Below are 13,891 nucleotides of genomic sequence, written 5' to 3'. Positions count from 1 at the left end.
ATTGTTTGCTTGTTTAGAATTTGCCTAAGATTACCAGCTATTTCCACTACTTAAAAACAACAACAACGTGATAAACTTATAATAGTACACAATTAATTCTGTCTGGGGTGGCAACCACATAAAATTTGTGCATTTTAAATAGTTGCTTATTTGGACTGTATTTTTAAACTATGGCTTCCATCGTGGTAGAAGTAACCTACACGAATATACAACTATTCCCAATTCATACTACAAGCAGACTTCCACACCTATCAAAATAATTATTATCCTTAGAGGGAATCAGAGGTAGGTTACTCCTAGTTCAGATTGGATCGCATGAACCAGGAACAACCTGCTGGTGACATCACTGTCAGTGCCAGCCTGTGTACACCGCCATCTATGAATTTTTCCCTGTTTCGAAGGTTTCTCCTCTTCCGCTGCTTGAAAAAGGGCTTTCCTGCCCTCCCCCAGGTTAATACTGACCTTTATTTCTTCGCCCGAAGGACAGCTGATCAGCTCCTCAGCTGTGTTTCGGGCTGATTCCTGCTACTGAGCATGCACGGAAGCCAAATTGCATGAGGGTATGCGCACAGGCAAGCGGAGCGAGTGCGTACACGCAAAATGTCATGATGCGAACTGGTAGGGAAGATAAGTAGAACGCACCCCTGGATGGAATACAGTATTATTGTTAATAAGCTAAAATGTTACACTAAGAATATGCAGCAAACTAGTCGTTCTAATTGAAACATCTGAGGAAAAAATATTGTTTTGAAAAACAGATCAAGTGTTCTTATCTTCTCCTTGGATCAAGCACTGGTTTTTTGAGACAAACCATAGAGATAACCATGCAATACATTTGTTCCAGATGTCAACTCCTTACATTTCTTAAAATCTGTGAAATCGTGAAATCTTTATCAAAGTGCCTCAGCTGCCAAGAGGTATAGATGTATTCTCAAAATAGATTCTCTGACTTGTCAAAAAAAAAAAAGGATTGCTATTATCCATTCTAAGCACACTGCAGTTCTTGTCATGTAATGACTTGCACTAACATTGGCGTGAAGAAAAAACCTGAACTGAAAGGCTACCTTCATTTTCCGTAATATAAAGAGGCAATGGATTAACAACTGAGACAGGCATACTGCATGGGGAAGAGGGAAGAACAATAGAAATAAGAAAAGCAACACAATACAGTTAGCAGCCTTTCAAAAAAAGGTAAGGCAATAAGCAGTGTAGACAACCAAGTCAGAAATAAAAATTGACCCCTTCTGCCCCCTACAGTTTAGTTGGATGTTTAAAGACACAAGACCCAGAAATAAAAATGGGAGGTTAATCCTGAACATCAAATGACACCATTTTTCATTTATTCATTGAATAAGCCATAGTAATTTGCTTTCCTTTGCCAGCATTGGTTTTAGAGTTTTCACTACTGCATTTTATAAAATCGATACTCCATACAACAGCTGTTCTATTGAATTTCTACATTATCTTCTCTCTCTGGAATTCTCAGCGCCTGAGTGCTATCTTCAGCTTTTTCTCTCTCTTTCTTTACATTTGTGTACCAATTGAGATAAAAGCAATGGAGATCTTTCTGACAAAGCATGGCCTGAAAATTCAAGATATCCAACAACATCCTTGTACAAAGCAATATTAGATAGCAAGCCATCACGGAAGAAAATGGTTGTACATTTTACTTTTTCATCCCCAGTGCCAGAATTGTGAATGTCAAAGTATCCAATTATTTAAAATGCTATAGGAGGAAAAACTAGCTATTTTACCAGTTTATACATAAAGATACTTTACTGAAAGGCTTTGACACTTCAGATTGGAAGAAAGGATTTGCCTGTACAGAAACCTCTAGTTAAAAAGTACCATGGAAAGAAAACTGGACAAAGCATTTCCCTTACAATACGCATTTGCTATCTGCAAGAAAAGGTGGGTATTTTCTTAAGAGGAATGGAAGCAATTCAAAGTTTTTAAAGATGGAACCCTGCTTTACAACGTGTTCTCTCCTATTTCTCTGCACATGCAGATTTATCTTCTAATTACTAATGGAGACCACTGTAACCTAAGCAGGGAGCAACTACCAAGGCCTCAATGTTATGGTTTAGGCAACGCCTGAAGATATGCCTGCCCCACAAATATTTGCCCCATGGGCAGCCACAACCACTTACAAACCATTTTCCTGATGTTACCAATGACGTGCATGTGCAACCAACAATTGCCTCTAACAGTCTATCCTGCCCTACATTTCTTTAACTTGGCACATGGGAGCCTTTCATTGCTGCAGTCCTGCCATTTCAACTCTGACCTTGGCTTCGATCCTTAAAAGAAAAAGGTCTTCAAGTCAAAAAACCAGAACTATACATCATCCCCACCACCACTTCAGGAGCTGTCTTTTGTATTCTGGATGTATGAAGCTTGCTTCTTTCCCATAGGGACACTTTAGTTGTATTTCCTGTGTTATGTGTTAAGGGAAGGTGGACTGGGCAACTCACCCATTGAAGGAAACAGGAGGGGAGGGAGGAATCCCTGCCTTAAGAGAGCCTGTGTTGTTACATGGTCCTTCCTTCCTTCCTGGTGTATTTTTTGAGGGCAATCTGTGCACTGAAACAGCTCTCCTTTCTGCACTTCCTCGCCACCCACGGATCACGTTTCCCGCCACCCACGCTGCCCGTGGACACCCGGGCCCTTTCAGAAACCTCCCTGCTCGCCTAACGGCAGGAGAGCCGTTTCCATCTATTGTGTGGTGGGCAATCCCGGCCGGCTTCCTCCAGCGGCCGGGAAACAGGCAGCTCCAGCAGCCCTGGCCGCTCCCCATAGAATTGACCAAGGAGAAGCGAGACCTCCCCCCCCCATTCTCCGACCGCGCCCCTTCCTCCGCCCGCGCGCTCCTCCTCGCCCACCCACCCTCGGGACATTGGAAGGGAGGCAGGGAATTGGTGAAAGCCCCTTCCCCTTGCAAGGGGGGGAGAGAAAAGGCCGGCTCTCCTTGGCCGAACAGACCCCCCCACCTCGGGCTAACCTGGGCAGGCCGGGCGCACTCTTTGGCCCCGGAGCTCCGGCTCTGCCCTCCCATTTTTCCCTCCTCCTCCTCTTCCTCCTCCTCCAGGCGGGCTCTGCAGCCGCCCGATTCCGGGAAAGTCCGCCCGCAGCAGGAGGAGGAGGAAGAAGAGGAGTCTGTCCCCCTTTTCTCCTCCTTCCCTCAAAACCATGAGGACTAGAAACACGCCGCCGCCGCTGTGGGAAAAAGGGGGGCGCCCCGCGGGACGGGACATTAGAGGAAGCTTGCACCCTGAGGACTAGAAACATGCTTAGAGGGTTGTTCCTTCGGGGAATAGGAGTGGGGCAGGCCCTTTAGGGGAGGGGGGAGAGAAAGATGCCACCTTGAGGACCAGAAACGCACGGGGTAAGGGTGTGGAGATGAAGAAGAGGGATCTCCCCCTGGGGACCTCCTCCTCCTCCTTTCCTCCCCGCCCCAAAAAACCATGAGGACTAGCAACGCGCCCGTGTCTCTCTGCCCCGCCTCTCCTTGGAGGGAGGGAAGTGTGGGGGGGTCGCCCCCTCTGCAGGGCGGGGAGGGGGGTCCTCACCTTGCGCTTCCTGCTCTCGGCCGAGCCGCTCCAGACGAAGCACTGGTAGATCACCCGCAGGTTCTGCTTCCAGTTCTCCACCTTGAAGCCGGTCACATGGCAGCACCCGGCGGCCGGCGGACTCATCTCCGAGGCCCCCACATCAATCCCCCGCCCGGCCCGCCGATGCGGCTACGGCGCTGGCTGCTGCGGCTGAGGAGGGTCTCGCGGGGGGGGGGAGGAAGAAGAGGCGGGGAGGGAGGGGGGCTTCTCCTCCTCCTCCTCCCCCAGGAGGGGGGGCCACTGCGGGCCGATCCCCCCCCCTCCTTCTTTCCTTCCTTCTTCCTCCCGGGCGCGCTCCCTCAGGGCGGCGCGGCCGACTGCAGTGCCGGGGAGCGGCCGCCCGCTTCCTCCCTCGCCGCCGCCGCTTCGCCTCAACCCCGCCCCCGGCTGCTGCTGCCGCTCCTCCTGCTGCCGCCGCCGCCGCCGCTCCGAACAAAGCGCCGACGTCGGCGGCGGCGGCGCTTCACAAAAAGCTGAGGGGAAAAAATCGGCGGCCGAAGAAATTCTCCTCAGAGAGGGGGGGGGGGGAAGAGGCGAGAGAAATCTCCTCAGGAGAATCGCGCGCTGCTACCTCATGGAGGCCTTGGGGGAGGCGGCGGCGGCAGCGGCGCCTCACAAAAAGCTTAGGGGAAAAAATCGGCGGGTGAAGAAATTCTCCTCAGAGAGGGGGGAAAAAGAGGCGAGAGAAATCTCCTGAGGAGAATCGCCGCCGGGTCGCGCGCTGCTACCTCATGGAGGCCTCGGGGGAGGCGGTGGCGGCGGCGAGGGAGAAGGGGAAGCCCTGGCAGCCGCACCGGGCGAAGGAAGGGTGTGTGCCGGGGCTGCTTGTTGCCGCCGCCGCCTCTTCGTCTTCGCCGCCGCTTCCCTCCCTCCCCCACCCCGGCTCGACTGTCTCTTTAAATCGCGCCTCCCCGTCGCCGCGCGTGCTCCCCTTTCTGCCCCCCCGCGCCGCCCTGAAATGAGCCCGTCCTCGGTAGAGAGAGCGAGCGCGCGCGGCAGGCTCTTCAATCAAGCGCCGCCGCCGGGCCCGAGTGGGACAAACCAATTGGGAAAGGATCGCGGGGGGGTGGGGCAAGAAGTAAGGTAAGGAGGAGAGAGGGAGGGTGGGAGGAAGCAGTGGAAAAGGCGGAGGGGGGGAAGCTAGAGCGGGGGTAGGAAGGAGGTCGGCCCTGCCTGACTTAAGCACACGGATTGGCCGCGCGAGGCGTACGTCCCGTCTCCTCGCCGCTTCTCATTGGCGGGCGCCGCCTTCCCTTACAGCGGGACGGCGAGGAGAGGCCCACCTCTCCTCCGCCTTTAATTGACAAAGGAAGTTCTGGCGACGGGGGAAAGGAGAGGGAGGGAGGGATACAGAAAGAGGGCGCCGATTGGCGGGGCTGCCCGCCGCTCTCTCGCTCCTCGGCGGAGGATTGGCTGGGAGGAGGGTCACTGGGGGTTAAGCACCGCCCCCTCCCTCGAGGAGCCCGGACCAGGCGGGAGGTGGGGCCAGCCAGCCAGTCAGCCGGCGGGCAGGGCTGCTGTCACATCCGCTGGAGGCTTTGCAGGCTCTCCGTTCCCCCAGCGATTCCCTGCAAAGGAGGGCGGAGCTGCCTGGATGCTCTGCTTCGGAGAGCCCGGCCCAGCTCGGATCTTTCACCTGCACCGCCCCGCACACGTGAAACTACCGGGCTGCCTTCACACGGCCAGATCCAACCGGACAGCAGCCGGTCGTGAGAATGCAAAAAAAGAGGATGCGTGTCGGGCAAATAAGACTCCAGTTCAGTTCAACCCTGGCTCAATGTAATGTGAGAAAAGCAGTTTTCCTTGGGGTTTTTTCTCTCAAGGGCAACAACCTGCCTTGCTTCCCACTATGAATTGAAGCCCTGCCTTTGAATTCCCGGAGGATTCCCCGTTCATTTTCAGTGGTCGGAAGAGAGCAACTAAGATGATCAAAGGTCTGGAGGCTGAAACAGAAGAAGACCCACTGCAGGAGTTGAGTTTGGCTACTTTAGAGAAAAGAAGAAATAGGGGTGACATGATAGAATTAGAATATAATAGAATTATAGTATAGAATAGGAACAGAATAGAATTATAGTGTAGAATAGGAATAGAATAGAATTATAGTGTAGAATAGAATTATAGAATGGGAATAGAATAGAATTATAGAATGGGAATAGAATAGGAATAGAATAGAATTATAGTGTAGAATAGAATAGAATTCTTTATTGGCCAAGTGTGATTGGACACACAAGGAGTTTGTCTTTGGTGCAGATGCTCTCAGTGTTCATAAAAGAAAAGAATACGTTTGTCAAGAATCGTGAGGTACAACACTTAATGATTAGCATAGGGTACAAATAAGCAATCAGGAAACAATATTAAAAAAAATCTTTAGGATACAAGCAACAAGTTACAGTAGGAGCAGATGGGTGATAGGAATGATGAGAAAAAATTAGTAATAGTAGTGCAATCAATAGTTTGACAGTACAGTATTGGTGATAATGGATGATAGTGGTATTAGAGGATTTGAGGGGCAGCCACAAAAGAGGAGGGGGCCAAGCTATTCTCCAACACATCAGAAGGCAGGACAAAAAACAATGGATGGAAACTCATCGGGGAGAGAAGCAACCTGGAATGAAGAAGAGCCTTCCCAACAGTGAAGACAGTTAACCAGTGGAACAGCTTGCCACCATAAGTTATGGGTGCTTCATCCCGGGAGGTTTTTAAGAAGAAACTTTTAACAGTCACTTACATGAAATGATATAAGTTCTCCTGCTTGAGCAGGGGGCTGGACTAGAAGACCTCCAAGGTCCCTTCCAGCTGGATTCTATTCTTTGGGGGCTTGGTTAGATTAATGCAGCCCCCCAACCAAAAAAAATTGGGATTTCAAGATGTGTTTGGCTACAGCTCTTTTAAGCTTTAATTTCAAACGCAGAAATCAGAAGACCAAATATAGATTCACCCAAATCACTTGCAGCCGTCCTCATTTAGCACCCAATGGGGCACAACATCCAATTTTTCACTTAGCGACGTAAATTGGTGGTCATTAGAGGAGAACAACTTGTAATCATCGCCCACAAGAGGCAAGCAGCCACAAGGGGAGAGCTCTTCAGTTATTCAAGGGAAGAATGTGGTTAAACAAGCCGCTGAAAGCCAAGCCCCCTCCCCTCTTGTGCCCAGCTATCGCGTTACACACCTGGGCAGAGTCTATTCCCCTGCCCACCTCCATGGGGAGGCTAACGCAACCCACCCCTGGTAATCTGACAAGCCTTAATTCCCAGCATTTAAATCATTAGCTCTCTGGATTTTCTGGGTCTCCCCAAGCAAGGCCATTAAGGGGCTGGTAATGTGTGTTTAGATGCCAGCTGCCTGGGAGTGAACACAAGGGTTGTGTGTGGCCTGGGGGAAGTGTCGGAATTTGCACGCTGTCAGGGCTTCGGTCTCGGTTGGATTGCGGTTTCCGTCATGCACATAATATCCGGTTTGCAACAGTACATTTAGTGACGATTCAAAGTTACGACGCAAAAAACAGTGACAGGCTTTTTTTTTTCACCGCAACGACTTTTGCAACATCCCGTTGGCCACGTGATCAAAATTCAGATGCTCAGCAACTGGTTTTATTGATTTATTATGGATTCGCCCACGTTTCTTCAACACTCCGTGGCTTGCATTGGCTGCCGATCAGTTTCCAGTCACAATTCAAAATGTTGGTCATGACCTTTAAAGCCCTACGTGGCAATGGACCAGATTACCTCCGGAACCGCCTGCTACCGCACGAATCCCAGTGACCGATAAGGTCCCACAGAGTTGGCCTTCTCCAGGTCCCGTCAACTAAACAATGTCATTTGGCGGGCCCCAGGGGAAGAGCCTTCTCTGTGGCGGCCCCGGCCCTCTGGAACCAACTCCCCCCGGAGATTAGAACTGCCCCCACCTGCCCTGTCTTTCGTAAACTACTCAAGACTCATTTGTACCGCCAGGCATGGGAGAGTTGAGATAGCTCTTCCCCCTAGGCCATTACAAGTTATGCATGGTATGCCTGTGTGTATGTTTGGTTTTATAATAGGGGTTTTTAGTTGTTTTTTATTATTGGATTGTACATGTTGTGTTTATTATTGTTGTTAGTCACCCCGAGTCTGCGGAGAGAGGCGGCATACAAATCCAATAAATTATTATTATTATTTTATTTATTTATTATTTGGATTTGTATGCCGCCCCTCTCCGAAGACTTAATATTATTATTATTATTATTATTATTATTATTATTATTATTATTATTTATTAGTTCGATTTCTAGGCCGCCCTTCTTCAAGGACTCGGGGCAGCTTACAACACAAATAATATACTGCTAAAAAAAATAAAGGGAACCCTCAAATAACACATCCTAGATCTGAATGAATGAAACATTCTCATTGAATACTTTGCTCTGTACAAAGTTGAATGTGTACAACAGCATGTGAAATGGATTGTCCATCAGTGTTGTTTCCTAAGTGGACAGTTTGATTTCACAGAAGTTTGATTTTACTTGGAGTTATATTGTGTTGTTTAAGAGTTCCCTTTATTATTTTTTGGGAGCTGCGTACAAAAATAATACATAGAAACGTGTCAGAAACCGAAAATGTTACACTAAACTTTAAAAATTGACCCTGTTTAAAACATTTAAAAACCTTCCAACCTGACTCATCCAAACATTCAAAACATTCACCCAATCTCCACTCGTACAAGGGCTGGAGCAGTGTGTCCAAGCTCAGTGGCCCATTCTTAAATGACCGTTGCTGTGTCCCTAGATCATTGTTTCTCAATTATTTTCTGTTACGCCCCTCCAACTCTCTGCTGTAACGATTATTTGCAATATTCAGCACATTTTTGCTGAAAAAACTCAAGCGGCTTATCAGCGTGATTGGGGTGTAATGTGTTGAAGTGACGCCTTAATTTATTTGGCTTCACGCTGCCAACATTTTTAGACACAGTAAACATACCAGTCTTTCCTCGTCTCCCGTCGTAGTCCCAGTGGAGCCAAGCGTTACATACGCTTCGTCATATTTTCTCATCTTAGCTTTTGGGAGATTTACGTTTGTCTCAGGATCTCTGTCTCTGTCCTCCTTTCTTTTCAGAATAGGAATAGAATTATAGAATAGGAATAGAATAGAATTGTAGAACAGAATAGAATGGGAATAGAGTGGAATTATAGTATACAATAGAATAGAATAGAATTATAGTGTAGAATAGGAATAGAATAGAATTATAGAACAGAATAGAATGGGAATAGAGTGGAATTATAGAATAGAATAGGAATAGAGTAAAATTATAGTATGGAACAGAATAGAATTATAGTGTAGAATAGAATAGGAATAGAATAGAGTTATAGTATAGAATAGGAATAAAATAGAATTGTAGCATAGAATAGGAATAGAATAGAATTATAGTGCAGAATAGGGATAGAATAGAATTATACTATAGAATAAGAATAGAATAGAATTATAGTATCAAATAGAAATAGAATAGAATTATAGTGTAGAATAGAATAGAAATTCTTTATTGGCCAAGTGTGATTGGACGCATAAGGAATTTGTCTTTAGTGCATTTTTCTTTCCTTTTTCCATTCCTTTCCTTTCCTTTTTTCTTTCCTTTTTTCCTTTCCTTTCCTTTCCTTTCCTTTTTCCTTTTTCCTTTCCTTTCCTTACAGAAAAGAATATCCCTTTTGCCAGTCTCTGGATCACTGGGAATAGCAGATGGCAAGACTGTTTCGACAAGGGCTGGAAAATCAATGTTGAGCAAAGAGGAAGACTATTGCACAGCAGGAAGACATACTGACCTTGAGGAAGAGGTGGGGGCAGTGGGCTTTGCGAATTTAAAACCTCTGGCTGTTTCAATTCTCCCAACAGCCTTGGGCTAAACAGCCTTTGCAATCCACGGCTTTCCAGGACCTGACACCATCCACAGAAAGCACGATGGTGGGTTTGTGTTTTTAAAAAAATCCTTGTAGATTTTCTCCCTCCCTCCTTCTCCCCCCCCCCTCTCTCTCTTTGCAGGCATGGGAAACAAGGAGAAAATTCAATTCTTCACTGCAGCAATCCACTTAGCGATAGGTTTTGGAAACCAGAGCCTTCGAAAGCGAGCTGACGATGGGTGTGCTGCTAATTCAACCGGGTAGCCAAACATGTTGTCCCTTCGTTGTATCCAGCATCAATAAGTTTATTTTTCCTCCCTTTCCTTTCCCCAACTGATTGTCAGAGAGAGAGAGAAGCAGACAAGGAAAGGGCACCTGGGCAGTTGTGTGTGTGTTTCCCGCTCAATTTTATTTATTTATTTTTGGGCACCTAGGGAGGGAAGAAGCAGCTACACCAATTATGGATCAACAGCGACATCTACTGGCAAATGTAGGGACTGAGCCTTGGCTAATAGTCTCTGCAAAGAAGCAATTGCAATAAATGAGAAATGAACAAATGAAACAATGGCAGATGTTTTTTTTTTCCCCCTGGCCCTTGAGAGGGGGGGGGGGACACACAAAGGGTTTTGACCACATGAACTCCTCCTAGGTTAGGTGGGCTTTGCAAACCAGCCCTTGGGGGATTTGGGGGTTGTGTTTAATGGGGAGAGAAGAGAAACTTAGAAACAAAGAACCATAGAAGACTGACGGCAGAAAAAGACCTCATGGTCCATCTAGTCTGTCCTTATACTATTTCCTGAATTTTATCTTAGGATGGATCTATGTTTATCTCAGGCATGTTTAAATTCAGTGCCTGTGGATTTATCAACCACGTCTGCTAGAAGTTTGTTCCAAGCTTCCACTACTCTTTCAGTCAAATAATATTTTCTCACATTACTTCTGATCTTTCCCCCAACTCACCTCAGATTGTGCCCCCTTGTTCTTGGGTTAACTTTCCTATTAAACACACTTCCCTCCTGAATCTTATTTAACCCTTTAACATATTTAAATGTTTCGATCAGGTCCCCCCAATTTCCTTCTGTCCTCCAGACTATACAGATGGAGTTCATGAAGTCTTTCCTGATACGTTTTATGCTTAAGACCTTCCACCATTTTTGTAGCCTGTCTATGGAGCCGTTCAATTTTATCAATATCTTTTTGTAGGTGAGGTCTCCAGAACTGAACACAGTATTCCAAATGTGATCTCCCCAGCGCTCTATACAGCGGGATCACAATCTCCTTCCTGTTTGTTATATCTCTAGCTATGCAGATTGCAGAAGATTAGTAACTTCTGTTTCATGGAATGGTAAGAAAAAAGAGATTTGATAAGGAAGAACGTGTGCTGTCCAAGGTTCTGGACAAGAGATGGGATGTAAGCTGAATAATATGGTCAAATAGAGTTTGAGATTCCAACAAGCTTGAATAGTATTTTCACTCAGAGTTGTAGAGATAAACAATACCTAAAACAAGGTGTAAACGTTAGAGTATCCCATGAGTTGAGATGGTAACTTCATGATCTCATTAATTTGTTCATAGATTTTTAGTCTGGTTTTTATTTGTAAATAAAAATGGTTTTGCCAATTATTTAAGAATTATACTTCAGCTTTGATCTTCCTGTTCTGAATTAGAAAGTAAACTTTGAATTAAGTAATGCATAACTTACTTTGCTGTCTGGTTTTAGCACAGTCCAAATAAATTGGTGCACCTTAATCATATTTTGTACAATATAAATCCAACCTTTGGGTAAAGAAGTACAAGATAAACTTTAAAAGCTTGTCACCTATAAATTTCTTCATGCATTTTTCTTTTTTTCTAGTTTTGTAATGCTTCAAAACAGACAAATTGTGCGAATGGTTTTAGACTTAAACATTGGACAATTAATGTTGTTAATATATTCTTAACAACAGGTGCGGAGGAGCTTGCCACTGTATTCTGAGTTACTGTGTTTTGTCTAGCGGTCTTCTGATTTCAAACTGAACACCACTTCCCTCATGGGCTAGTGCTAAAAGAGCAGCAACAAGAAGCATTCTGCTGGGGGGAAATGGCCCTTAGGTGGCATTGCAGATTTTCACTGAGAGGCAGATGGCAATGTTGTGTAGGAACAGAAGCTTTTGTGAAGCAAAGCACCACAGCAGATGTTGGTAGGAAGGTGACAATGGAAGATAATTTTTTTTATACTTGGCAATTTTAAGATGAATGGACTTCAATTCCTGGAATTCAACTCCTGCCCTGGGCTTTTCTAATCAATTGTACAACCCAGTCTTGATTAAAGAACCCGTTTTAATCAATGTCACAATACATGCCTAGTTTCAAAATATGATTTTTCATTTGCCTTATTTTTACAAATACTACGTGAATCCTTAGTGGGATTTCTCTCAGGTTGAATTGATAAAAATATACTTTCCTCCTTTTTTATTATGTTGTTATAAATCTTAGCAACTATGATCTTTTGTATGTTGATGTTTGCATAACATGTTTACACTACTGCATTAACATTAGTTAAATAACTTAGAATATTGAGAATAGAAAAAAATCTGTCAGTCTCACTATTTAGCATTGCCACAAGCAACACACACACACAAGAAAAAAATACACAAAGCAAATTTAATAATTCATTATTGTGTTTTGACGTTATATATATATACATATTAAAAACATTCCCTGGAAACCACAATAGGGAAAAAACCTATTAATATTACAGACCTAAAGAATTAAATTAATTCCTGGAACCATATATACAAATCCACGCACTTTTCCTGCAATAAGTAAAAACAGTTCCATTGCTTTCCTACAGAGCAGTTTTCTGCTTCCAAATATAACCTCGGAGTCCTCGGAGAGGGCCGCGTAGTAGTAGTAGTAGTAGTAGTAGTAGTAGTAGTAGTAGTAGTAGTAATAGTAGTAGTAATAGTAATAATATTAACAACAACAACAACAACCAGCAGATTTAGGGACCATGTTCAGGGCCAAATATTCAGTTTAAGAAACCCTTATCAACTAAACGTTATGCAAGAAAAAGCTTTTTCCTTGAACATAAGGATTAAAAGATTTAGGGGAAAACCCTATAAAGAGCTTTATTATGGATGAATGAATGAACAAAAAAATACCCCTTAAATCTTGAACTGGCCTCTCCCTATTCAAGCTTCATGAAGCCACCACTTCCGCTTTTTCATTGCTTATCTCCCTTGCTGACCTAAAATAAACCCCAAATAGTATTTTATCTATTCCACCCCCCACCCACCCACACTTTCTTAAAGGGATTACTGGGTCGGAACTCTGCTCCACGCGGAACGCTGTTCCTACGGTCAAAGTTTCCGCAGGGAATTGAAAGGCAACAGGACCACCTATTGCATCCATTGCTTCGGGGCGTTCGGCCGCGCGCCGTCGCTGATTGGCTGCTGCTCCGATAGCTCCGCCCGGAGACGGGTTTGAAACGGTGCGTCTTGATTGGACACAGCGGGGAGAGGGGGCGGGACGCTGTCACCCACTTCCGGGTATGTGATTACAATGATGGGGTTTGCAAGGTAGTTTGTATAAAATCGGGAAAAGAGGGGGAGGGAGTTGATGGGGTGGATATATATTTTGGAGGGGGGCTCACAATTATAAATATGGGGAGCTGGTTATCCAAATCCGGGAAGATGGGAGGAGCTAGAATTGCTTTCCCCACTCTTGCATGTTTGGACTTTGGATTGCAATGCCCATTATCCACAGCAAGTGTAATAGCTGGATAGGAGGTGTTTTTTTCTGTGGGTGTGTGTATGTACATATTTAGCAAGGAAAAATAAATCCTGGGAAAGAGATAGAATTGTTTTCCCAAGTCTTCCATGTTGGGCATTGGATTGCAATACCCATTATCCACAGCAAGTGTAATAATTGGGCATGATGAACAGACCCGTCCAAAACATATAGAGCTTGGATAGGGGGTATTTTTTTCTGTGGGTGTATGTTCATATTCAGCAAGAAAAAATAAATCCTGTAAAAGAGGTAGCATTGTTTTTCCAGGATTTCCATGTTGGGCATTGGATTGCAAGGCCCATTATCCACAGCAAGTGGTGTGTGTGGTGTGTGTGTATGTTCATATTTAGCAAGGAAAAAGTAAATCCTGGAAGAAAGGTAGAGTTGTTTTCCCAAATTGTCCATATTGGCCATTGAATTGCAGTGCCCATTATCCACAGCATTTCTAGTAGCTGGGCATGATGGATAGGCCCATCCAAAACACGTAGAGCTTGCTGGTTGCAAAGAATAGGATAGGATAGGATAGGAATAGAATTTGTATTGACCAAGTGTGATTGGACACACAAGGAATTTGTCTTTGGTGCAGATGCTCTCAGTGGACATAAAAGAAAAGAGACATTTGTCAAAAATCATGAGGTTCATGGGG

At 45.2% G+C, this 13,891-nt stretch overlaps 1 protein-coding gene across 3 annotated transcripts in view; it reads right to left on the bottom strand.

Annotated features, from left to right (window-relative positions):
* Positions 1-4,000, bottom strand: part of LOC139155575 (ubiquitin carboxyl-terminal hydrolase 22-A) — a 67,173-nt gene extending 63,173 nt beyond the window's left edge. For 2 of the 3 annotated variants that reach the window (XM_070730767.1, XM_070730765.1), the window contains exon 1: positions 3,570-3,994. Coding sequence is in view for 2 of the 3 variants with exons in the window: in XM_070730765.1 (XP_070586866.1) it covers positions 3,570-3,695 (126 nt within the window). In the remaining variant the exon portion in view is untranslated. Of the gene's footprint in view, positions 1-3,569 lie in introns of all 3 variants that reach the window. The other variant, XM_070730766.1, reaches the window with a different exon arrangement.
* Positions 4,001-13,891: the final 9,891 nt, after the last annotated feature.

This window comes from Erythrolamprus reginae, unplaced genomic scaffold (assembly GCF_031021105.1).
Source record: "Erythrolamprus reginae isolate rEryReg1 unplaced genomic scaffold, rEryReg1.hap1 H_3, whole genome shotgun sequence".
Classification (NCBI taxonomy): Eukaryota; Metazoa; Chordata; class Lepidosauria; order Squamata; family Dipsadidae; genus Erythrolamprus; species Erythrolamprus reginae.
This window is presented reverse-complemented; position numbering and strand designations above follow the sequence as displayed.